The sequence below is a fragment of the Tympanuchus pallidicinctus genome, unplaced genomic scaffold, assembly GCF_026119805.1.
Source record: "Tympanuchus pallidicinctus isolate F22 unplaced genomic scaffold, pur_lepc_1.0 scaffold7, whole genome shotgun sequence".
Classification (NCBI taxonomy): Eukaryota; Metazoa; Chordata; class Aves; order Galliformes; family Phasianidae; genus Tympanuchus; species Tympanuchus pallidicinctus.
Window position 1 is genome coordinate 20704895 of NW_026294791.1, and position 25378 is coordinate 20730272.

The 25378-nt window shown below is 37.5% G+C and overlaps 1 protein-coding gene across 8 annotated transcripts in view; it reads right to left on the reverse strand.

Moving 5' to 3' along the window:
• PTPRC (protein tyrosine phosphatase receptor type C) overlaps positions 1–25378 on the reverse strand; it is a 59207-nt gene that overhangs the window by 13448 nt on the left and 20381 nt on the right. For 3 of the 8 annotated variants that reach the window (XM_052665837.1, XM_052665838.1, XM_052665836.1), the window contains exons 3-16: positions 14884–14979; positions 14487–14507; positions 13950–14087; positions 13068–13154; positions 12193–12222; positions 11199–11414; positions 10572–10694; positions 9076–9228; positions 7979–8110; positions 6836–6988; positions 4368–4570; positions 3435–3495; positions 2085–2193; positions 842–873 (exon numbers count right to left, since the gene is read on the reverse strand). In XM_052665837.1, coding sequence (XP_052521797.1) covers positions 842–873; positions 2085–2193; positions 3435–3495; positions 4368–4570; positions 6836–6988; positions 7979–8110; positions 9076–9228; positions 10572–10694; positions 11199–11414; positions 12193–12222; positions 13068–13154; positions 13950–14087; positions 14487–14507; positions 14884–14979 — 1554 coding nt within the window. The remainder of the gene's footprint in view (positions 1–841; positions 874–2084; positions 2194–3434; positions 3496–4367; positions 4571–6835; positions 6989–7978; positions 8111–9075; positions 9229–10571; positions 10695–11198; positions 11415–12192; positions 12223–13067; positions 13155–13949; positions 14088–14486; positions 14508–14883; positions 14980–25378) is intronic. The other 5 variants (XM_052665839.1, XM_052665842.1, XM_052665844.1 and 2 more) reach the window with 5 other exon arrangements.

The window sequence follows — 25378 nt, forward strand, 5'->3', positions numbered from 1 at the left end:
TTTCTGGAGATTGAACAGTGGATGCAAGCACAGAAAGGCAGAAGGTGGAGCATTTCAGCAGTGGTAAGAGCAATAGTGTGTCACCTCCACTGGTGCAGCATGCAGGCTCTTGTTCTTTACTGATTAAAACGCACATCCAGTTGTAGTGACAGTGTTGAAAAACAGTACTTTGCAGCTGAGAATTTGCCCTCTCAAACAGTGTTATTGTACTCCTTATATCTGTTGTTTCCATGAAAACATATAGGAGGCATTACTTTAGGAGTGGCCTATAATAATCAATTTTTCAGTGCTTAAATGCAATAAATGATTTTTTCTTGAAGCTCTCTAGTAGTCACTGATTTCGTCTTCCTCATAAGCTTTGAAATCCTGTACAAAAGGTTGCACACACTGTCTAGTTTCAGTCTCCGGAATTTGAAAGCCTTAAAAAATTTACAGTGATAAAGTACTGCTTCATGTTAAAATCCTTGCTTTGAAGAAGGTAAATTGGGAAGGAAAACTCTAGATGAAGCAATATTTGACTCTGAAGTTGCTTTCAGGGTTACAAAGGTGATGACCGTTGTCAGAGACAATCATTTTTAATAATTTAATAATACATAAGAGTGTTTCAAACCAATAAACTTTTAGTTCATTTAAGTATAAATACTTCTGAAACATATTTGAAATTCAGTATTTCAATGTACCAAAAACACTCAAGTTTTTTTTTTTCCTAAATTTCCCTGAATTACATTATATCATGCTAATATTTGCAAACTACATTTATAACCTAGAATGCAAACATTTCAAAATTGGCAGTAAGAGATCTGACTTATTTTATTTCCATCTGTTATGTAAAGATACTCACCACCTACAAGGCTGATGACTTCAGAAGAATTGCTGTAAGAGGCAAAAGAATCTGTAAAAGCTTTGACTGGTATGACACATATCTGATAACAGGTTAAATAAATGCAGTTTCGCACAAGAACACCAAGGCTTTTCAGTAACCAACAGACAGCATTACAAGCTCACTTTAAAACAAGAATGCTACAGCTGAGTCTGACAGCCCCTGGGCAGATGTGGTCAGGATCTCTGTTGTCCTGCATTGTGCACTTAGAAGTGGGAGAAACAAGGGAGCTGCAACACAAAGTGTTACTGCTTGCACAATTCTGTCCTTATCACCAGTAGGTAACATCTTTAATTTATTGACTGGAGTGACTTCTCACACCACCTTTGTTCCTCTTGTTAAACATGTGTCAGAAAACTTACACATATGCAAAATGTAAAATTAAATAATAAGAAAATTAAGTTTAAGTACTAAAATAACACAGAACAACTCAACCTCCTCTGGAGTCATATAGTGAAAATTGATTTTGGTTCTTGTATTAGAAAAGTTTGAGTCTGGGGAAGAGCAGCTCCCTGTCCTCCTACTGGAAAAAGAAAACATGAGAGGATCTAGCAGAGATTAATTCCCTGGTTTTACTGTGGCTTGAAGGCTGAGAGATTTCTGAAGAACCTGTTCTAACTCCTCCTTCCGTGCCAGCAGTAAATGTCCTCTCACATGTTGCACAGCACCCCTCACGGCAGAAGCAGCAGTCAGCCTGGTGTTCTAGCACAGTACTAAGGGAAGGCAATAGCTGTCCTGTCCCAATACACCATCCTACAGACCTGTCAAGTCAACCCAGAGATGGCTGTAATAAACAATTTCTCTGAGATGGGTGAATCCAATTTCAAAACAGTCCCAAGAAACTGTGTATCATTTCCAATACTTTTAATTGAAATCATTTAGGAGAGGTATTCCAGATAACTTGCGAATATTTTTCACATAGTGAGAGGCATTTTCTTCTAGCAGATTAAACCCTCTATGTTTCAGATAAAAAGGCACACCAGGGAGATTTTAATTCTCTCTCACTGTATTTGCATCGCCAGACAAGACAAGAGGGTTTCTGAGTTTCTTTTGAAAGGATGAGAAGATGAATGGATGACTGTGACAAGGATTAGTGAAATTAGAGACCTTAACACTTCCGAACTACTGCTTGTGAAATATTGTTGAGAAACAGAAAAGAAAAGCAAAATATTTGTTAAGAAAGGGAGAGAAACACGAAGCTTACCTAAGCTTTTTTTGGTGAAGGTCATAGATTTTATACAGAACCAGTAGTAAAGCAATTGATGTCACAACAATCAAGAACACCAAGAATATAATCAGGGCCCTCGAGTTATCTAGAGACAGGCAAAGAATAAATACATTATTCCTCAGATAAATAATTAACAGTATATAAGTTTCCTATTTTTTCTTTTTTTTTTAATTTTAAAAAGTATATACACAAACCAGGGCAAGTTTTTTGTGTGTGTGCGTGTGTAAACAACTAAGTACTTACTTTTAAATATTAAGTTTAGGTTTGTTATTCCGAGGTCAAAAAATGTTAAGCTCACAGAAAAGGAGGGAACAACTTCCTCATTATGAAAACTTTCACTGGTGTCCTCCATGTCCACCTGTCAAAATGCCAAAGCTCACCAGCCTGGCACAGCCCTGGTCTGCATGCTGCTCTCACTGAGCGTGTGAGTGGTGGGAACGGGGGACCTCAACCCCGCAGCTGCTTCAAGTGCAGCCTGCCCTCTGCACGATGGCCCGTCCTGTCATCATCTGCTCACTACACAAATAGACATGGGAAGTCTTGGGTAGTTGGTCAGAAAAACTTTTGTTCCTCAACTGACCTCTTGATTCACCTCTTTTTATCCTTTCTTTTTTTTTTTTTTTTTTAATTAATGACAGCTCTTGCGAGCTCTACCAAGAAACTTTAGTAACAGATATTCTTCAAATGAAAAAGTCATTTATCCCATTTATCCAATTCCTTTAATCCAACCATCATTTTGAATTGAATTCAAAACAGGATATCTCACATGGGAGATCACTGACATGTTCCCTGTGCCTCTGACAGTTGATAAGACTTCTCTGACAGACATGGAGGGACACCTCCCAAAAAGATGCAGTGGGAAAAGTCTTCCATGTAAATAAGTTACTTTAGTTCAATAATATATACATTTCTTCTTTATTTATATCTTGTCTACCATACTTTTCATGCCTACGATACTTTAAGTTTCTTAAAATACTTGGAGTTGTACACACACACTCCATGGGAGTGGGGATTCCCTCACAAAACACAGCTCTTGGAACACGACATCTGAATACAGGAAAATAATTCTGAAGTGATCGATTTAAGTCAGACGAATGAATTTCTAAACGCACGCATGAGGAAGCCACGGCTATGTAGGTATTCTGAGCTGTGTTTGATGACTTGTCAACATGGTCTTTTACATTAATGTTGAAGAAGGATTTTTTTTTTAATGCAGTTAATTATTACCTATACAAATAGGCAGATTGTAACAGAATTCAGAATTCACGCCATTACTCCATACTACATTTAAGTCAAAAAGTAAAGATGCTGTATGTTTTTACTTACATCTGGTATATATTTCTTCACATACTGAGTCTCCAGTATAAAATCCATTATTCACAGAGATCTGCATACAGTGGGTGAGAATAATAAAAATGTTCAGATACGCCAAGTAAAAATGCTTGCATAAATTCTTTAAAAAGAAAAAATCTGTAGGTCTTTCAAATATATCTATTTCCAATGAATATCAATCTCATTGACAGCCTGTTACAGTGCATCTCATGTTTCCAGTTAAGTTACAGCAAGATCTTGATCCAGAAATAACTGTTTAAATGAATGGCAATGTTAATGAAATAGAAGACATTTTACAAAGTCAAAGACAGATGCATCTACAAATATATTCTTTCTCTAATCAAATCTCTCAAATCTGAAAGAGAAACCAAACGATGTGCAATGAAGCATCATTATTATATTTGCTTCAATACCAAATACATAAATAGTAAACTGATATGGATATTTCTAAGCCAGCTACTGTGCTGGAATTTATTCATAAAAGGTTAAATTACAAAAGCCGAAGACAACTGTTAAAAACTTGCTTTCTAGAAATATTAACTTTTGATTACTTTAACTGTTAAATAAAATACCAGCCTTGTTTAGATATGTTCATGTCTTTCATACTATTGTACATTTATCCCTCCTTTTTCATTGTCTTTATAGAAAATATCTTTTTCTCTCTGTCCCAAGCTATTCATCTTGTAGGTTGCATGCTGTCTGAATGTATATGGTGTAGCAGGTAAGGGCTTGATTGATACAACTAGAAACATATGCAGAGACATGTTATTTCATAAGTAACAGCTACTTGTTTACATCTCCTGCCTGCAGATCCATAGATGATCTCCACCACCAGATTTGCCTTTTTCTCTAAAATCAAGAATAATGCACTTAAACAATGTAAATATAGGAGTTTTGCTTTTTATTTAGCTAAATAAGCTCACTTACCTTAAAGGTATATTTTGTCAAGTAAGAGAGATCTTTTATTGTAAAATCGCATTCATTCTTACTCTTTTTCTCACTCCCGCTACTGGAATTCCAAGCCAATTCAAATTTTGTTTCACTTCCATACACTTTTTGACTTCTGCATTCAACTTTGACAGTATTATCAGCCACCAACTTTAGTTTGAAGCCAGCCACTTTCTCTGGTTCTGTTTGTAAAAGAAGTTTTACTGGATCCATTCTCATCATTTCAAACCAAACATTTTAACAGTATGTGTTCACGTCTCCTTGTTATAACCTCTCTTAACAATGTTATGCAATTTCTTCCTTAAAAATCACTGTCCCAATTTAACAAGATGAAAAAAAAAAAAAACAAAAAAAAACAAAAAAAAACCCAGTTTGGGAAATCAGTTTGGACTTATCTGAACTGAAAAAGCTATCAAAGGGAACTGAGACAGCTGGGAGGAACAGAGCTCCACTGGAAGTCGGGCTGCAAAGATAATAATATGGCAACTATCTTTTCCTTCTGACGTCACCCATTTGAGGACAATGGACAAAACATGGGAACAAACAAAGTTTTCATCCTGAGCACATAGGTTTCAAAACTGATGTGGAAAAGTATAGTTGGATTCAAGTATCAAATTGTTCTAAAACTCCTAAAACTTTTTACTTTTTAATGCTAGTAAATCTATTAAGTCTAATCTATGTTTTCTACCTTTAATTTTGCATTGTGCTGCAAAAGATTTAAGAATGGGACACAGCCTAAGGGACCTTTCACTGGCTGTTAAAGCCTCAAAGGGCAGTAAATAACCATCCACATAAGGCAGCTTTATTAGCCACACTGCCATGGAAATTTTCTCCAAAAATCACTCCAAGTTGCAAGCCAGTACACTAAGAAGTATAAATATGCAGCTGTTTTTTGTTCGTATGGAGAGTTTAGGTGTGTGAAGCTTTATGAGCAGACCGAATTTCATCTGGGGGGCAGCAGGACACACTGCTTCGCTGGATGGGCTGTGGTTCCTGATTCACTTTTATCCACAGGGCACATTTGTGACTTTCAGAATGCTGCTAAAAGAACTAGGACAAGAAGAAAGCAAGCATTTCTTGTGGGAATGTGAGTGTTGAAGATGGAAAATTGTTTTCCAAATTGTAGCTTTTCCTATTCCCTAGGAGCTGTGCTCTAATGACATGTTCTCCTGTTCAAGAAATCAAAAAAAACCTCTCACAGTATCTGTTTGATCATGTTGTTATCATCTGTTGTAGCAGGAGAAGGTTTAGTGTCACAAATTTGTGAAAACAATCAAATTCTAGTTTTCATGAATAATACAGGATTTTTTTTTCCTGGACCTTTAAATATATGGTGGACCACAATCTCTACCTGATGTATTAAAACATGACTGGAGCCCAAGAGAGTAGGAGCTCCAAAATTCAGAAGTTTTCAAACTATTGTCTTAATTTAAACAAACAAACGACTGAACAATTTATGATCATCCTATAATTAGGACTGTTCAAAAAATAGTCATTTTTCAGTTTTTCTTAAGTCTCAGATCAAACACATTACATTATCAATCAATTCATTCATCAGTATTTGTTGATGTTGTTTTAGCCCTATGGGGCTTCAAGTGATAATTTTCATCTTTTATTCTTGTGCGTATAAGCTCCAATGTGTTATGAAAATGACCCAGAGTAATAGAGAGATTCCAGTGCTTTCATGAATAATATGCAAAACTAGATGCAAAACTCCCCCAACATCACAAAGAGAGAAATAGAATTTAAATTCAAAAGAACAGCCTGCCTGAAATACTTCCCAAAAGCCTACAGAAACACATTAATAAAAACAGCAGCCAGATTTGGTGATATTCACAAAGCAACAATAACAGTAACAAAAAACAAACAGAAACAAACACGCATACACAAAAAAGCACACCAATTTAAGCTATTGTAACAACACTAGCACAAAAATAGTATTTTTCACTATAAAGTATTTTTTCTGATTCTGTGCAGCCAGAGGAAATATTAATTTTGTATTCCATCAGGTTATGTAGCAGTGGTGATGCCACACCTTGACTTCTGTGCTCAGTTTTGAGCCCTGGGGGAAAAAATCAATCAACCCATCACCACCACCACCAAAATAGGAAGCAGTGATGTCTGTATTAACCCTTGTCTCCATCAGGAAATATATTTGAAATCTGGTGGGAAGGGTTCTTCTGCTCTTGTCACAAATTTCAAATGAATGCAATTAAAAAAAAAAAAAGTCTAGTATGGATAAAAATATACCATGTTTAATTAAAATCATATTAAATAATCAAAAATGAAACACTACTGATATAAATGTTAGCAAAAATAATAATGTTAATAATTTTATGGCGGAATAGTACTAACATACATAAAATTGCAATTAAGTACAATAAGAAATTACGTACTTCCTGTCTTAGTGTCAGCCTTGTTTGCAACAATTAGCAAATGAGACTTACTTGCTGGTTGTGTTTTCAAGTAGTCGTTCACTGGATGTCCCAAAAAGATTTTACTCCCACACTTGCTGTTTTTAAATGCTCTTACAGACACAAAGACATCAGTATAAGGTTCTAAATCAGTACAAGTAAAGGTCTGATTCATGGTAACGTTGTCTTAAAAAAGAAAAATGAAATTAAGATTTATGCATGTAATCTCTTGCACCTCATCAGAGTTATGCAAATCCACTGTTATGCACTTCCACTTTAATTACTATCTAAATTTGACATTTATTTTCTGAAATAACATATCAGGCTCTTTCTTTTCAAAACGTCATCTTCCAGCACGTTTCTTATTTTGAATTAAAGCTCACAGACGGAATATATGCTCCCAGTATAATGGGGACAGACACATCCATCTAAATGTAACACAGTCTAAAACAGCATAGAGGAAGGGAGTGAGAAGAACCTGGATTTATTTGTTTAAATATATATATGCAATCCTGTACTTAGCACCCCTGACTTTTACATATATAATTTTTCCACAGAAGGCAGCCCCCTTTTTGCACTTTTTACCATTTCAGTAAGCAGTCACAAATCTGTAGTCCTTCTTAAAAGTTCAATTCTGTTTATCATCCCTGAAGGAATAAACAGGTTTAGTGCTGCTTTAGGACAACCTACCCACAAAGGTTCTTAGCCTTTCCCTAAAAAGTAGGTTTTTTGCTAGGGAAAAATAAAAATAAAAATTATTCCACTTTCTCACAAATTTCTGATGTGTTAAAAATTAGAATTCTAAATAGGAATGTATCTTCTCAGTAAATATATTAACAAGCTGTAGGTGCATTTTCTGAGGCAGAGAGTACTGTGCTAAAAACCTATCAGGTAACTGATCCCATCGGGACATATATATTGCAAGACACATGAGAACTGAAGTGTGACAGATGATGTCCTGAAATGATAAAATGATTAAATGATAAAATACACCACATTGTTGAAGTGGAGCAGCTCAACTCAAAGAAATGTTAAAATATGTTTGTACAAACAATATGCTTAATTGTTTTTACTGGACAGGTTTAAGAAATACATTTGGAAAATGCATCATGCTCAGTGCTTTGTAAATATTAAAATATGCATGCAATTATTCTATGACAAAGGGGCAATACTTACGTTTAACAGTGTCATTGCACATCACAATATAGCCATCTACATGGTTTTCTGATGTGTTGGCAGGTTTCATCCACGTAAGTGTTACTTTTGTGGCAGTAGGATGTACCATAAGATTTTCTGGTGCTTTTGGAGCTGTTTGGAAAAAATGTGACAGGAAGAAAAAGTTTGAATGAAAATGCAAAATACTCCTTTTTATATCTACTTTGATCAAATTAAATTTCGTTAAACAGTACACAACATACCAATATTATTTAACATTCTGCATAGCACATTTCCTTCAGAGAAATTATACGTAATTATAAAGAGAGTACATACAAAATCATAAAAATCAGAGAAATTTCATAAATTTATTAAATTTGAGACACAGATGAATACAGCAATACCATATATTACAAAAATTTTCCAACACTTCAAGTTAAAATGAAATATTTTAAATTCCTTACAGTTTTAACCATATGTATATTTTTTTTATCCTGAAATTTTATTAATAGGTTACATGTTTTAGGGTGATTTTCTGTTAATTCAGAAAATAAAGCTAAACCATTTAGCCATCTCCAAGGGCAATGCTGTAGAAAAACGTGTCATTTTCTATGGAGACATTTTTTGCAATCATTCTATCATATCTTTCCTCAAAACCCAGAATTCAACTCTCGTTTCAGGCTAGGCCTGCACCTTCAAGTGCTGGGCAGCCTGGTCTAGTTGTTGGCAATCCTGCCCATGGAAGGGGAGTTGAAACTAGATGATCTTTAAGGTCCCTTTAAGGTCCCAGGCAATTCTATGATATGATTCACTGAAACCTGCTTACATTAAGCCAAGTTCTCTCCCTTAAAAAAAAAAAAAGTGAATCTCTGAGTGAAGGAGAGAATGGCTTCAGACTGCAGGTCTGAGCCAGGGGCTAGAAAAGGAAAAGACAATTGTGACTATGGTCAAAAAATACAAAGGACATGAGATGGGGGTGGCAGGAGCTGGCAGAGAACCTGAGACTGGCTGAGCATAATGTCGAACAAATATCTTCATCTTCAGGAAAAGAGTGGAATTCCTAATGGGTTTTTCTAGAAATATATGGAACGTAAAGCAAAAACAAGCATTATACTTACCATCATAATCTGTGGTTATTTTGATTTCTTTGGTGAAGTTCTTTTCAAAAAAATGTACTGTAACACTGCAGTTGTACTCACTGTCTGATGATAAAGACTTTAGAAATATGGAGCCATCAATTAATCTCCCAGTGTGTTCTAAATTTGGATTATCTGTGGACAGAAAAATGTCTTACGAATATTTTTCACAACTCTAAAAGTACATAGTATCATTTTAAATGAGATTTGCTCTTCTGCGATTAATCATTATCTAAAAAACTACAGAAGTACCTCAAACAGAAAAGTATACAAGCTCACACATAGACTGAGTTCTATGTGCTTTTATATCAATTCAGTTTCCATAGATCTTTACTTTTCATCACTAACACTCCCTTGCTTTGACTTTCCAACAGTTTATAGAAATAAAGCAATTCATGGCAGAAACCTGAAGAGTCGCAGCTTCTTAGAAGCTCACCCATCACCATCTTCAGCTCCCTCAAGTGGAAAACCTCAATCCCAGGACACTGAAATCATAGACCTTATTCTGAATTGGAAGGGACTGAGAGGATCATGGAGTTCAATTCCAGTGCAAAATAAAAAAACATATATATCAGAGCACTGCTGAAACACTTCTTGAACACCAGCAGACTTGGGAACACGACCATTTCCCTGGGCAACTGTTGCAGTGCTTGGCTATCTTATCTGAGGAGAACTTTTACCATCAACTAAAACCCTCAGATCTCTGTGTGCTGGGCTGTGCTGCAGCAATTTGTTCCCCAGACTATATGAGTTTGCAAGATTACACAGTTCCAGGTGCAGAATCCAGCATTTGCTCTTGTTAAATTTCACAGTTAGTGACTGCCCAGCACTCTATTCTACCAAGATCTCTGTGCAAGGCAGCTCTACCATTATGAGAAGCAACAGCCCTTCCCTATTTAGTACCATCTGCAAACTCAGCCTGCACTCAATGCTTGTGTCCAGATCATTGATAAAAACACTGAAGAGAACATTCATCATACATTTTTCTGGAACGTGAGGATATATCCAGCATATCTTCTGCATAACATCAGTTGCCATTGAACCAATGTTTCCTCAGACTTCAAAGCTGGCAAACTCCAAGACCAGAGTGCCTCAACTCTCACTGTACAGGAGCCTGCAGAGCCAACTGCCTAGGCAATTTGCAAGGAAGCAGCTCACAGCAGACACTCAAGTCTCTAAGCTCTCACTTTTCCTTCAGGCAATCAAGCAGGAGCTCAAAAGCTCCTTATGTCTGCAATGTGTGAAGCTGGGAATCTCAGCAAGTGAGCTTTCTGGGCTTGAACTCTCCCCACATGTCCTGCAGGGCACGCAAACCCCAGAGGGCAGTCTCTGACCCTCTGACCTCAGAAATTCTGAACAACTCTTCCCTCACACTAATACAAATAATTTAAATCTGCCAGACTCATCCCAAAACATCTACATTGCTTAAGAAATAATAAAAAACAATCAGCATTTAAAATATATTAGATGTATCTTACTCGTTTTGCAGCTAGCAGTCACATTGGGACAGCCATCTTCACAATCTCTACATAAAGAATGTACAGGCAATGTTGCAGAGTTGTTTCCAACGCATGAGTTATTAAAAGTATACCTTTTTTCATCTAGAAAAGATTAAAATTAAATATCACTGTGATAATAGTTATATATATTGATTTGTTATTTTATATTTATTTGTTTTGCAACACAAAGATTCAATTAGCACAGAATAACATGCAAAGAATTTAGAAGCTGAAATTGAAAATTAAAAGGTGTTCATGAAATAAAAGACAATGTTGGCATTCAAATAAAAAATGAAACTTTTAATCCACCGAAAATAATATCATTAATGAACAAAACCTCAAGCATAAGTAATAGCTTTCAAGTACTCAGTGGCCCTGTTACTGCTAGCCATGCTGTATGTGGCCAACACAGATGAAGTTCATTTTTTACATTTACAATAAGAAAAGTACATTTTTTACATGAAAACCTCTGTCAGAGTCCCTGAAAAGGCAACAATAGATAAGAAAGACCAGTACAGCTGAACTACCATATGCCAAAAATAAATAAATACATAAATTAAAAAAAAAAAAATTAAAAAGAAACTACTAAAACCCATATATACCTACCAGGTGGAATAGTAAGATACATGTCGTTGCAATTATCAGATCTAACTGTATATCTTTTGCACCACTTAAGCACTGCTGTGTTGTTGCTGGCACTCACTTGTGAGCTCTCCCCACCTTTCCCCAAAATATAATAGGTTCTGTTTCCTTTGAGATTCTGTAGCGTAACTTCAGCTAAGTTATTCTTGCCTACTATAATCACGTTATCAATATCGTTATCTAAAAGAGAAGGAAAAAATAGTCAACCATAATTTTATGACAATTTTTAAGAAGTATTAAATGCTTTTTTGGCTCTCCACGGCATCATACTTGTTTTAAGAATTAGAAAATATAGGAAAATTAGTTGCTTTTTTATACTTCATTTTTATTTTTATATAACTTCTACCTTAAAAACAGTTTAGTTGAAACAGAAAATTTACTTAGGAAAATACTCTTTTAAATTGTTCTCTAGTGAGGAAACCTAAAGAATTTAAAAGATTAACATTCCAGAACAACTTTTTTTTTTATTACTTAAAGCACCAATTGAAAGATAAATATTTTATTTTGACACATTGAATCAATTGCTTGAAGAGAAATTTAAAATCTTCTTGTTCAAAACATTTCATAGCTATCTAGTAAGTATCAAAAGCCATTCCTGAAAATCAGAGAGTGGAGTTATTTCAAAAAGAGAGAAATCAACATCCAAGCTTTGGATTTACTATGGCTACAAATTGTGTTTTGCAGCATGTGATTATCGGCGTGATGGGGGCAAATTAGAGAGGGCCTCATGAGATGAACGCAGCCCTTCCATAGCCCTGAACAGCCCAGTACAAGGGCAGTTCAGCAGCTCTGCGAATGGAGATGAGAAGGCCAGAAGAGTTAATAACTTTAGTGCCCATCTTCCAGAAACACGACACAGCTCAGATGGTCACTAATTTGTTTTTGTGATCAGCTTTCTTTGAGTTTACCGATTTGCTCAACCAGTAGGGCTGAGATGAATAAGGGGCTTCTTTCTTACCACAAGATTCTTTTGCTGTTGTAGTACTTTCTGTAAGAAAAGAGAAAAAAAAATGAAGGTATGCTTCTCACAGAGCGTTAGAGGAGTGCAACTGATAATGCTCAAAACTCTTCAATACATTACAAATATTGTAAGTCTAATCACATCTAAAAAAGGGAAGAAAATATCAACTACCTACACACTTCTCTTAGCCAGTTCTTTCAAAGATGCTTCACCATCTTCAAATGGTGTCAAACTGCTTCTTCATAACATTACTCCATACAAACTTATACCAGAATATTCCAAATTCACTCATTCTCTGTGATATAATGAGTTATAACAACGTCCCAAAATACATATGCTATGTAATGCCTAACTGACAGTTTCTAATATCACTAAAGAAACACAATTTACCTACTTTATGCATAGCTACTCTTTCTGAAAACAGATTCATTCAACATTACACACTAATTTACAATTACTTTAATACTGGAATATCCATAAAAGGAATTAAGAACCATTGTATATGAAATCTGTACAGAAGCTCAAACAAAGAATTTCATCCTGCAACCAATTATTTAAAATGCACTAAGGTAAAAGTATTATCCAAAGAGACTGAAATCTGAAGAAAGGCCCTGGGGTTGTGTCCCTCCAGCACTGGAGCCACACGGCTGAGCAGTGCCCCTGCTATTCTTCATTCACTCAGCAAATAGTATATCTCATGTCTTGTGCTATTAATAATATTGCTTAAAAAACAAACAAACAAAAAAAACCGAGAAGTTTAATGCAGTTGTATTTTTAAAGTTTGATTTTAAATAAATCAGGATTATTTCTCTCTAACACATTTTCTGTGCTTGCAGTATCATAATTGTGACAGCTGTGTGCAAGTTTGTCACCTATTGTGCTAGTGGGGATGGTCTCAGTGCTTGCTGGCATGGTGACTGGTGATGTGGTGCTGTGCAAGGATGCTGAACTGTAATAATCTGTAAGGGAATAAACAACACATCAGCATTTAAGAAGTAAAATTGACTATTGCATATGGCTATGTCACCAGTAAATATTATACACTATACTCCCTCCTCCCCCTTTATTTTTTGTAAATCCAGGGTTTTTCAAAGTTAGAGAAAAGAGCTGAAAGAAGGATCATGCTAATTTATCCAGTAAAAGAAAGTAGACTTTCAGGAATATACCATTTAAAAATGAATTTTGCCATAGGAGGAGGCCATTCTTTCTGTTTTGTTTTGTTTTGTTGTTTTTTTTTGTTTTTTTTTTTTAATGCATAATCCAGGATAGAGTCAATAGAATACAGTACAATAAAAACTGCTTTAATGTTTGTGAACAAGGAACTAAAGCACAGTGCTGTGTTCTTACAATAATACACAACTATGAATAGTGCTCATGCTCCTTCAGAAACAATAATCCAGTTGGGTTTATTTGGCAGATAAGATACATTGCTCATGATGTTACTTACTGTTAGCATTTACCCCATTGCTTACGAACCACTGACAAGTTCTTCCTTTCTCATAGGTCCATTTGTGTGGTTCTTGCTTTGACAGCAGCCTCATTCACCAGAGTTACAATACTACTGAGATGACTGCAAGACTTTTCCATCAGATACCAGATCCCAAATACTACTGGGCTCTTGCCCCTATGCTGAATTGCAAGTGCCTGTTCTATCTGATAAACCACAAGGTGGAATAAGTTACCCTGAGGTCAAATAACTGTTTTTCCCTACAGCTCCGAGGGCATTGCATGGCACCTGAAAGAAGTAAGCAAACCTGATGCAGGCTGATGAAAGGCAGTGAGAGTGTGTGTGGTGAGGGCAACAGGGCTGCTATGCTGCGAGTGGCTGAGTCCCGTGGTCGGACCGGAGCCTGTGTGCGTGGAGAGGTGTGTGCTGGCTGCGGGAGAGGCACCTGTGGTGAGAGGCACAGCGTCAAATGCTTTGGAGACATTAACTCGAGGAGAGACACAAAGCTCACACAGCTCTGCTGAGGCAATGTGAACTTGGTAGGAATCAAAGATACCGTGTATGTGCAAGGCTCACGGTGCTGGGGGGAACAGGAGGCAAGAGAATATCCTGCAAACGTAATCCATTATGGCACTGGTTGCACATCTTCCATAATACATGCTGAGTTTAAATATTCTCAAGTACATCTTGTTTGATATTCTACCCTCTTAAAAAAGCATATTTCATTTCACCAGGCTGAATGAAAAGACATTACACAAGATGACAGTGAGCAGGAAAAAGGAAGAAGAAACCATAACTAAAAGGTGTCAACAATGTTCTGTAATTTAAATTAAACATTTCTTACCTGTTGCTGCTGGCTGAACTCCTTAAGAAGAGAAAGAGAGAGAAAAAAAATTGTAAATCACACTTTCAACAAATGATACATAGTCAACAACAAAAATAATAATAAAAAAGAATAATTTCTCCTATCAGCTGAGCTCTCCTTGGGGAATTACTTATTCTAAAGTAACATTTAAAGACATGTAGTAAAGACATGTTGTAAAGACAACAAGGACCCCAAAACATCAAGCATATAGTGTATGAACTGATACTTTCACATTAAAGTTCCATTTTCCTGAGTCTTGAGGGAGTCTGTGCCAAGCAGCCTAAGGGATGGTCATAGCTTCAAGGAAGGCTGTGATGGATGCCAGCTCAACTGAAACAGAAGAGCAGCAGAGCCACGGTCCCAATTTCACGGTTACCTGCAGCGGTGCTTGGAGGTGAGAATGATGTGGAGCGTGTAGGTGTAGGTAACGTAGAGGAGAGAGAGCTGGCAGAGGTCAGATTATCATTTCCTTCTGCACAGTGAGAAAAAGATATCATCAAGTGAGAAATGCATGAAGGTGAGAAGCTCATCTACATTAGAAAAAGACTGGAAGTTTGTATGGCTTTCTCTAAGTAACGTTTCTTAGGACAGAAGATACTGGACAGTACTGAAATGGCATCTTCATAGTTTTCAGTGCATTTTGCAATAACAAAAACTAAAACATTCAAAATCTTTCAGTTCATCACAAAGCAGTGTGTCTGAGTATTACCAACAAATGGAGCTAGACTTGAGTGAAAGAAGAATGAATTTATTAGCAAGAAAAACACCAAGTTTACTTCTTTTCTCAAGGACAACCTTACTGGTATATAACCCCCAACTACATGAAAGCTAGAAATACTTGACTCAGTATTACTAAAAGCCCTTTAATTTTACTAATACTCATTCCTATATCCCAGCACTTTTCGCACTTTTCCTGGACCACCCTGCTGATATTTAAGAAACTCTCCTGAAAGCACTAATTTAACCTCTTATAAACCACTCCCCGATTTCAGCTAGAAGCTGTGACTTTTTCATAGCTATGAAAATAAACCTCAGCTTAACACTTTGCTTTGAAACTTTGACCAAAACCATTCTAGATTTGTGTAATGCAATATCAGGAGAAAGACAAAAATAAATGACAATGCCTGGGACTGTGAGAACAACTTGCAGGAGCATCCACCATAAAACAAAAGTTTGTCCTCATCACTGTATCTTTTGCTCACTTTGAGGATTAGAAGGCTCCACTTTGAATTAAGAAACATAAAAGCCCTGCTCAATTCCTGAAGAAATCTCTCTCTAACACAATTGCCATGCTTCCAATATCTAGCAAGCTTCCACTTGTTCACATGCTTCTTGCTGTAACTGTTCACAAACTGCCATCTCTCTTCTGTCACTTGTTTTTTTTTTCTTTTCTTGCCCTTTTGCTACTAGTTGTTCTCCATTATATTTCTGTTGGAGTTAAGAAACAAAAATGTAGATGATCTTTTGAACCATCAACACAACTTTAGCATCTGAAATCTCAGGTAAAGACTGGAAACTTTGTTAACAGCAACTGTATAATCTAGCAATATAGATTAAGTTGCCAAAGAACCATGTAATGCTAACATATAATCATATTTGCCGTAATCTATTCAGCCTCCAAGTAACTTCATATTTTTTAAATCCAGTGTTTGAAAGCTGGCAGTTAGTCCCTTTCAGTGTCATGGTGTGATTTGCTTTCTTCAATCGGCTTCTCAGCAGAGGAATCAATTATTCCCCCTTCTTCCCAAGTCTTGCCTTGCTTCAGTGCATTAAGTATACTTCATGCCTAAAATTTACTTTCTGTAAGCATCTGTACAGATTGACTTTCAGTTTAAAAAATAATAATAATAAAAGGAGCTGAAGTATCACAAAGTGGCTAATGAAACAATTCAAAATATTTTCTAGGTATTTAATGGAAACGCGATGAAGGCAAAAATGTATAATTAAAGATTCCCTCTTTTGATTAAAATTGAGTAATATGAGCAAAAACGTTGTCACAATGTTGTAATTCAGGCTGTCTCACTGATTTCCGTACAGATCCTGTGAAAGCCATTTTCTTCATTCTTTCCCTTGTAAAGTTAGGAACGATGATACTACTGTAAATACAGTTTCTTGCTTGCTCGTGGTGACAGATGCTACATGTTACACATAAAGAACTGACAAAGTTTGGAGGGAGATGACAGAGGAGATTGTCTTGTCCAATCTGACCTACACCAGGGTCAGCTAGAGAAGATCATTTCTTAAAGAAGTCTGGAAAATAACAGTCTTAGATTACCCTTTTTACCTTGGAATAAGCACTGGCATTTTAAAGAACTGCGTGGCAATTTTGTGTCATTCTGAGCGGTTTATAAATCTCCTGTTCTGTGATTCAATGCTGTTATTTATCATGGCAATGGAATAGGATGCAGTTAATAAGAATTCAATAGGTGGCACCAAAACACTAAAGAAGTCCTCCCAAACAGCAAGGCATAAACTTACAGAGAGATCTTAGATAAACTGAAGGGACAAAAGAGAACTCAGCAAACAAACTGTAATACTCCAGTATGAGTGGGCATGTTGATAAATTAATTTACTTTTCTCTAAACGTCCCACAGTTCTCAAATACGTCTGAGCCAATCTCTGGTTAACAAAGTCCAAACTGTTTGCTCACACTTGGATTCTAAAACATGTCTCTGGAAACTTGGAGGCTGAAATCTAAGAATATCTTTAAAATTAATAAGGATGTTCAGCCCACCAAAACCATGCCAAGCAGTATGAAAGTCTGATGATCACCAAAGTGAGCAAGTTGGTCTGGGTTTAAACAGGAAATGCTTTTCTCTCATCTTAAAGTGCATCCATTAAGAAGCCTTTTTTAAGATAATATATAGAGGATAGCCTCAGATAATCCAAGTAAAAGAATTAAAGCACATAAAAAGTACTAAAATGCACATGAATACTTCTTTTGCCTTCCCTTAATTTGGCCACTGTCTTGTTCCTGCTGACTTACCCAAAAGACTTACGATCTATCAATAGTGTTTGAGCAGTTCTAGCCTTGGCCAGGTACCTTGCAAAAAGATCCCACCAGCACATCCTGCCAGCAGATGGGCAGCTTGGCTAACTCATTTGGTTCTCTTTTATGTCTCACTAGCAGTTGGCAGACAAGAGTACAGCTGCTGCTTAAAAGAAAGGTTTTAGTTGAGATGACAGCGTCTCAAAGAAATACTCCTAAACTGGATGAGCTAATCATGTTTTCTCCTGAAAGCCTAAAGACATTCAGGCCCTAAGATTGAAACATGGGACTATTATATTTTGTGTTTGACAGGAGTAAACAGAATAACTTTGAAAGAAACCAGGCTACAAAAAAAATAAACCCGACAACCACAAACATCTTAAACCCCAAGGAGAACAAGGTGTAAGGTCACATTTGGAGACCCAGGAGCAGCTTTGTCACTGCTGCAGTTATGACTTTGGACCTCCTGCAGTGAACCATGGTCGCACTCTTCTAAGAAGTTAATGTTTGTTGATATCCTCTAAGGAAAGCCAGAATAAAGTGAAAACACTTCACTTGGAAGAAACAAGCAACTCAAGAGCAGACAGCTAAGGTCTAGGATATGTTAAAAGTTAGTGCGCGTCAAGGCACAATCTCTTTAAGCAGAACTCTCCAGCACATGCTTCATGTGCTTGTGTGTAAGTAAACAAAACTCCTATTACATAAACAGAAGAACCTGCGTTAAAATCCTGAAAACTTAATGTTTTTACGGACAAAAAGACTCTAACTGAAGCACATCTCCTATCAAGGAAGGTTGAGGGAACTAGGCTTACTTAGCTTGGAGGAAGGCTTCAGGGAAACCTCACTGCAGCCTTCCAGTACTTGAAGGGAGCTTTGAAGCAGGAAGGGGACCAATCTCTTACAGGGGAAATAGCAACAGGACAGAGAGGAATGGCTTTAAACTAAAAGAGGCAAAATTTGGGTTAGACGTTAAAAAGAAATTCTTTACTTAGAGGGTGGCCAAGCCCTGGCACAAGCTGCCCAGAAAAGCTGTGGATGCCCTTTCCCTGGAGGTGCCCGAGGCCAGGGCACTGGTGCTGTGGGCAGGGTTGCGCCTGCAGGCAGGTCGTACACAGGTCCTTTGGTGCACACAGCTCAGAGAAAGGAAGAAAGGAGGGTCCCTTTCTGCTGACAGTGCATCTGGCTTTTTATCTAGGGTGGTGCCACACCTATTGGCTCTTTGCATCCAGCTGCACTCTGCGTCTCTGCTTGAGCTGGGGAGAGGCAGAGGAAGTAATCCTCTCAGCCTCGTGTCCGCATCTGGGCTCCTCTGCTGGGAGAAGAGCTCAGTAACTCTGCACAGCTGCCACCCTCTCCCAGGTGCTCCCTACCCTTTGGCATATTGGACAGACCCCACACTCCCCACCTAGTAGGGCTTCAGACAAAGCAGCCAGTATAGCACCAGAATAGGTCTTCCTCCTTTTTACAGTTTCAGCAGAGGCAGGTTCTTCACGCCTGCACTGAAAGTAACAGGATGTGGTCTTGTTCAGATGGAGTAAAGCTCTCTGAGGGGGTCCTTTAGCAAAGAGCGCAGACATTAGTCAGCTCCACTGCAAGCCAATCCTAAATTGCAAAAAAAAAAGAACAGTTCCTAGTGGGAGGTGAAGGGTGAGTAAGGCAAGGAGCCTTACAAAATGCTGCCAGCCGCCCTTCTTTGATTTATTTTTAAACTTCAAGTGGGATAGGATGTAATTCACACCTACTTTAAGGCTGCCTTCTGCTGCCAGAGCCGGCTGAGGAGACATTAAAGTAAATGAGCATCAGGGCCAGAGATGTTACTGCTTCTTTTGGCCACAAACACAAAATAAAGAGATCCATTGCTACTTTATAAATAAACCTGGGAAAACCTATGAGTAGGCTTGCAAACACTTAAACGTCTGAGTATTTCTATACCACAGAGGATGCCCCAAATTCTAAAAGTAGAATCATGTGGGCCAAAGTGCTTCCACAGTCAGAGTGCAGAACTGCTCTTCAATCTTTACCATTGTGTCTTGAGGATGAAAAATAAAGCTGTTTCTATTTTCTGGACAACTTGCTGCTTTTTGAAAATTAACTAAAATAAAGACACATACAGTTCACACAAAAAAACACATGAGATTTTGCATGCTTTCAGTTATAAAGAAAATAAAAATTAATCCTTCAAATTTAACATGTAGAAACTTCTCAGGAAAATGAGGCAATTCAGATAGATGGTCCTAAACAAATGCTAAGGGTTTTGTTTGTTGTGGATGGAGACACGAAAGCACTTGAAAATAATCCATAACCCTAAATGATAAAAAACGTCAGCAGTCCTACCAATGCAACAAACTTAGGAGAATTAAAAGTAATTAAGAATTAGAATTTCTATTCACACAGGAAATATGATGTTTTTTTTCATCTGGAACTCTGGGATACAAATTTGGAATTATAAATTTTAAACTAAGAAAAATTCTTAAGTGTGTTGATCATACATTGCCAATCATATCCTTTTGGCATCAGGATGTACGCATTCATTCTGACTCTCCAAAGCGATAATTAAACTAAACAGTTTTGGTGTGAGTTTCTCAAACTGCTTCCTTTTATACAAATCCATTAATAGTCCCCACTGTGGTTCCTTACAATACTGCAATCACAGTTTAAGAGTGTGATTCTGATAGCTCTTTCCTGCCACACATATACCTCTGGGGAACCAAAGGTTTTGTCCTTCCCGGAACAGGGGAACCTTTGCTCAGACCTGAATTCCACTGCAGAAGGCACAGTCCTTCAGCAAACCGTGTCTCAGGAGTAAGCACAGGTCTGCACACCAGCTAAGTATGATAGGATGCAGTACTGTATTTTTAATGAAAATTGACCTTTAAAATTAATGCTTATTCTTGCTTGCCAACCACTGCCATGACCTTCTTGCTCTACACCTTCCAGGATGGGAGCTGCCTCTATCCTTCACAGTTCCAGAGCCAACCAGATACACTAAGCAGAAGGCAATGAATTCAAATTGACCAGAAATCAATACAAGGGCAGGGGGTGGAATTAAGAAGAATTTATAGCTGGCAGATACAACAGGGAACACAGTGTTGTAGGCTCAGGAAAGAGGGGGAATTACAAACATCAGAGTTTGTCTGCATCCACCAAATTAATACCAAGTACAAATTCTGCTATCATACACAGCTTCTCTTAAGGAAAGAATAAGAAGAAAAGCGTAAGAAGAAAGCTGGAATATTTTTTTCCTCAGCTCATCTAGCTAATCTGAAATCTTCTTTTAATCAAAAACAAATTTCTGATTCTAATTTACTTTTCCTAGAGAAAAAAAATACAGGGATAAACAGAAATTTCCCTCTAGAAATATTGATTTTATGGAAACATCTGTTACAAACAATATCTGGAGTCTGACAAAACCATAAATGTGGAGTAGAACATAACCCAAAGGCACTAATTCAAATGCGTTTTGCCAGCTGCACAGTTCTTACAAACTAATAAATATCTAGGAAGATAGTGCATTTATCAGGCAGAAGAAAAGCATTTCTATCAATTGCACTGCATTTCAAATGCCCTCCTTGGTCTTCATAGGAATACTTCAGCTACAGTAACCCACTTGTTCGACTGCAGCTAACGACGCCTTTGCTGCTCTGTGGTTTCTCTCATGCTGTTTACTTCTGTTTTTCTTCTACAGAACCCTGCTCAAAAGGAAGAGGGTGCAGCATACTGTGGTTTTCAGCTTAAGCACTTCCAAATGGTGAAACTGTGTTACCATAGCACCCACATGCTCAAGCAATCAGACCTATCTCAGTGCTAAACCACAACTTCTCTAGTGCAGTCATGAAATTTCCCTATTAAACTCCTTTTTGCCAAATTTGCATTTTATAATTATTTTTAGTTGTACATTTAATTGTATCATTAACACGATACTGCTGAGGATGCTTTGCATGGAGAATTTGTGATTATGTGAATTGCCTCCAGGAGGAAAAAATATCAATTGCTGATGTAACAGTTCGCTGTGAAGCGCTGGCTACCATCCACAGTCATTACGAAACACCGATCCATGAGGGATGTAAGACTGGCTGTGATATTTGCTGGGCAATTTTGTGATACGTCCAAAAGAAAAGATGTGCTGTTTGTGTTCCCTTTTGTATATTTTCAGTGTTTGAACTTGTACAGAGCCAAGATCCTCTGTCAAGAATCGGTACCTAACTTCAGTTACAACTCTTCCAGGTCTGCTGTCCCTTCCTTGATCTTCTTTTTCCAAATTTACTGTGAGCAGGAAAAAAACACTTGGTCCAAATTGGTGGCTTAATGATAAAATCCAGTTGTGGAAGTGCTGAGTGCACATTGCTTACGGCAAACAGAAGAAAGAAAGGATGTGCACCTGTGGCACCCTCAATTCCTATGTTGTTGTTTCTGTGTTGTTGTTGTTGTTGTTTGCTGTTGCCACTTCTGTTAGTCTGTTAGTTCTGGGGAACTACTGAACACAGTTAAAGGCAGATCAGTTCCCAAGAGGTTTGAGTGGAGACAGAGGCTGCAGCTGAGAAATCACTACTGGTGAGAGTGTGAGGTGAGGGCAAACTTCTTCATCCTGGACCATCTCATTGGACCGTGGCTTATCTAAATGTCTACCTTCTCCATCCACCCTCTGCCCCGCTTCCAGATAAAAGCGCTATCTTGTATCACATCTCTCTCCAGACTGCAAATTGCTTCTTATAATTTTGTCAGCAAAAGAAAATGAATAAGCTCTGAAACTGTTTCCCTAAACTGTTCCTAATCAGCTCAGATGTCAAACCATGAACAATTTAACATCATACGAATTGCAGCATTTTGACCGCTGATAACCTAAAGTCAGCTAACATCATAAACCTCCTGTATGTTAATATGAAATCCTTGGATCAACAGCTCTGCACCTATTGGGAATGTTGTTGCAGCAAGTGAGTTTCAAAAGATGCGGCCAGCAATTTTAAAAAACAAATGAACATTTCTTTCGAGAAAAGAGACCCGTCCATGATCTTTCCTCTATGCACTAGTACTTTTTTCTGATTTGTTGCTGTGTTAAAGACTCAAACAACTATAACACAGCTAACAGGCCTGGGGGTGCTGAGCTACAGACATAAAAAGTTGATTTTCAGGTGCTCTGAACATGTATTTCTCCATAACTTTTTTTAACGTTAAATGTGTATTGCATTCAGTTGTTAAAGAGGTTTAGATGGAAGACTAACTTTCAAAGTAAGGTTGCTTCCTCCTATTTAGCTTTTATCTACAAAGCAGAAATATTTTATTTATAAAGAAGAAATAATTAATCTATCACAAAAATAACTACTCAGTGCCATATTCTATGGATGCCAGGAAAGGTTTCATTTGGACAAGGTGGACAAGAGGAACATTTCTTGTTTTACAAAAGAAAAACAATACACAAAAGTTGAGATAGGTGTTCACACTTTCTTTAAAAAGTCTGTGCTACAATCAGGATCCTCAAATGACAAAACACATGCCTGAAAAGCCCCATACTGGCTAAATCCACATACCTGAAAAGCCCCACACTGCCTAAAGCCAGCGGCCCTATTGCATAGCAGAGCAGTGCACAAGCCGCTGCTCCATACCTCTCATGCACAGCACTGCGCACCACTCCTTTGCCTGCACAGCCTCAGCTTTTGAAGGATCCTTATCTAGAGCAGAGATTTATGAATCAGAATAAAGGGGTTCTACTGAAACCCACAATAAATAAATAAATAAATAAATAAATTCCAGTGATCTAGCATCCACTTTCTTGCTCCAAGATTAGCAGGACCCTCAGCAGTTCCTGTGCCCCAAAATCCCAGTGAGACATCACCAAGTACCAATGCTCCAAATTATCTTCAGACAATTCCCATGAGCCAGATTTCTTCCAGCATCAAGAAAGATCCTAACCAGCACTGACTGATAGATGCCTAGCTTCTGTTTTGTAAAAAGATAGAGTACACTGAGAAAAAATGTGCAGCTGGCTCACTGGAGAGCCATTCCCATATCAAATGTCTACCAGGTAACTTCCTTACTGCCCTGGGCAGCAGCTGCAGCCAGCAAACATTGTTTCAAGAGAGAGAGAGATTGCACTCGGTCACCAACCTCTTTTGATTTTTCCCCTCCAGACAGTTAGGCCATAAATGACCAGCAAAGCCAAATGAACACCATTTATCAAACACACAACTGAATAACATTTTTGTTATTCATAAAACATTATGATAAATGGAGTTCACCAATCAATAGCTAAGTCAACTGTGCACTTGCTAGGTTACAATTTAAAGCAGTAAAACACAGTGTTATTAGGAAGTCTTATTCAAGGATCAGATTCTACCACTGTTACTGAAAAAAGTTAATTAGTGAACCTTATCAACATCCTTAAAAAAATGTCAGTTAAGAGCTATTTATACACATTTCCTATGGAAAACCACATGGAATTATTTTTCTTTTTTAAAAATCTTATTATTGAAAGCAGAAATTAGCCAAACTTCCTATATTTGATGGGTAGACCTAAATCCATCTTGCATTCAGATACCATAAGGAAAGCTGGGACTAAGTACTACCCACTGATCAAGCTAGTGCTTCAATTCCACATTTTATTACTGCATCAGTGGCCAGACACGACTTCCACCTCTGTAACATCATCTGCAAAGCAGAGATAAAGGCACTATCCTACTAAGATGGCATATTGTTATTAGAAGCTCACTAAGAACCATGAAGCTTGCAGTCAAAGGACCTGACAGTGTTAAAAAAAACAGTTATGCCCACACCTGCTCAATGGCATGGAGAGTCATAACACTACAAAGACTGAAATGCTTTGAACTCGAGCTCCTCAGAATGCCATGTATGCCTTACAAATTCTCACACTTTCTCAAAAACTATATTGCAAAACTTGTGCTCTGCCTCTTCAGGACAGAGAGCCAGCACTCAGGAGAAGAGACCTGCACCTCATGTCACACCAGAAGCAACGGGGGTGAACAGCTTACAGAGCAGTACTGAGCATGCACTGCTCCTCCTGGAGCCAGTAAAAGCTTTGAGTGAGAGGAGCTTCTCCATTCCTCTTTCCTTCTCTTCTGGCTTATTTGGCTGGTTGGTTGGTTTTGAAAGTTCAGATCATCAACGTTGGTGTCCAACCATGCCAGCATTCTAAATCCACCCTTTTCTCTTGCTCTCAATTTGCCATTTTCATTAAAACAATCATGGCACGTGAACCTCACTTTTAAACAAGCGATTTATCTGAGAAACATAAGAACAAAGAAGAGGAAATAGTTCATAGTACTCCACTTTCAATTCTCTGATGACCATTCTTTTCTAAAAGACAGTGTGAGTTGAAATTTTCAGGAGATGAAAATACAGGCTCAGAACAGGACTCCACTGGGCTCACAGGGATCGTGGTGCCCAAATTAAGAAAAGAACCTGTGAAACCTAAAGCTCACATTCCTCTGGATCTGAACGAGACTAATTTTAGCATTGTTTTAAATAATTCAGGAAAACAGGAACACAACCTACATTTCTTTCTTTGGTGTGTAGCAAGTAATTTTTAGTAGAGCTTCATAAATCTTTGCTTTTGTTTGTTTGTTTGTTTGTTTTGGATTATAATTTAGTCTAAAAATGCTAAGTGAGTAGTGTGGGGAAGATAATTAAAATCAAAGATACTAGGTAAAGTATTCTAGAAAAAAAAAAAAAAAAAGGAAATGAATTAATTTAGGAAAAGAATTTTATGGACTTCCCAATGTATAGGGACCCAGAGAAAGCCCTCAGGCCAAAGCCAAGAGAACATCCAATTTCATGCTCCAACTAATTTAAACCTTTGCTATAGAGACAGAAGTGTAAAAGCCAGGAAAATTATCAGACCTTTAAATATTTCTGATGTCTAATAGTAAGA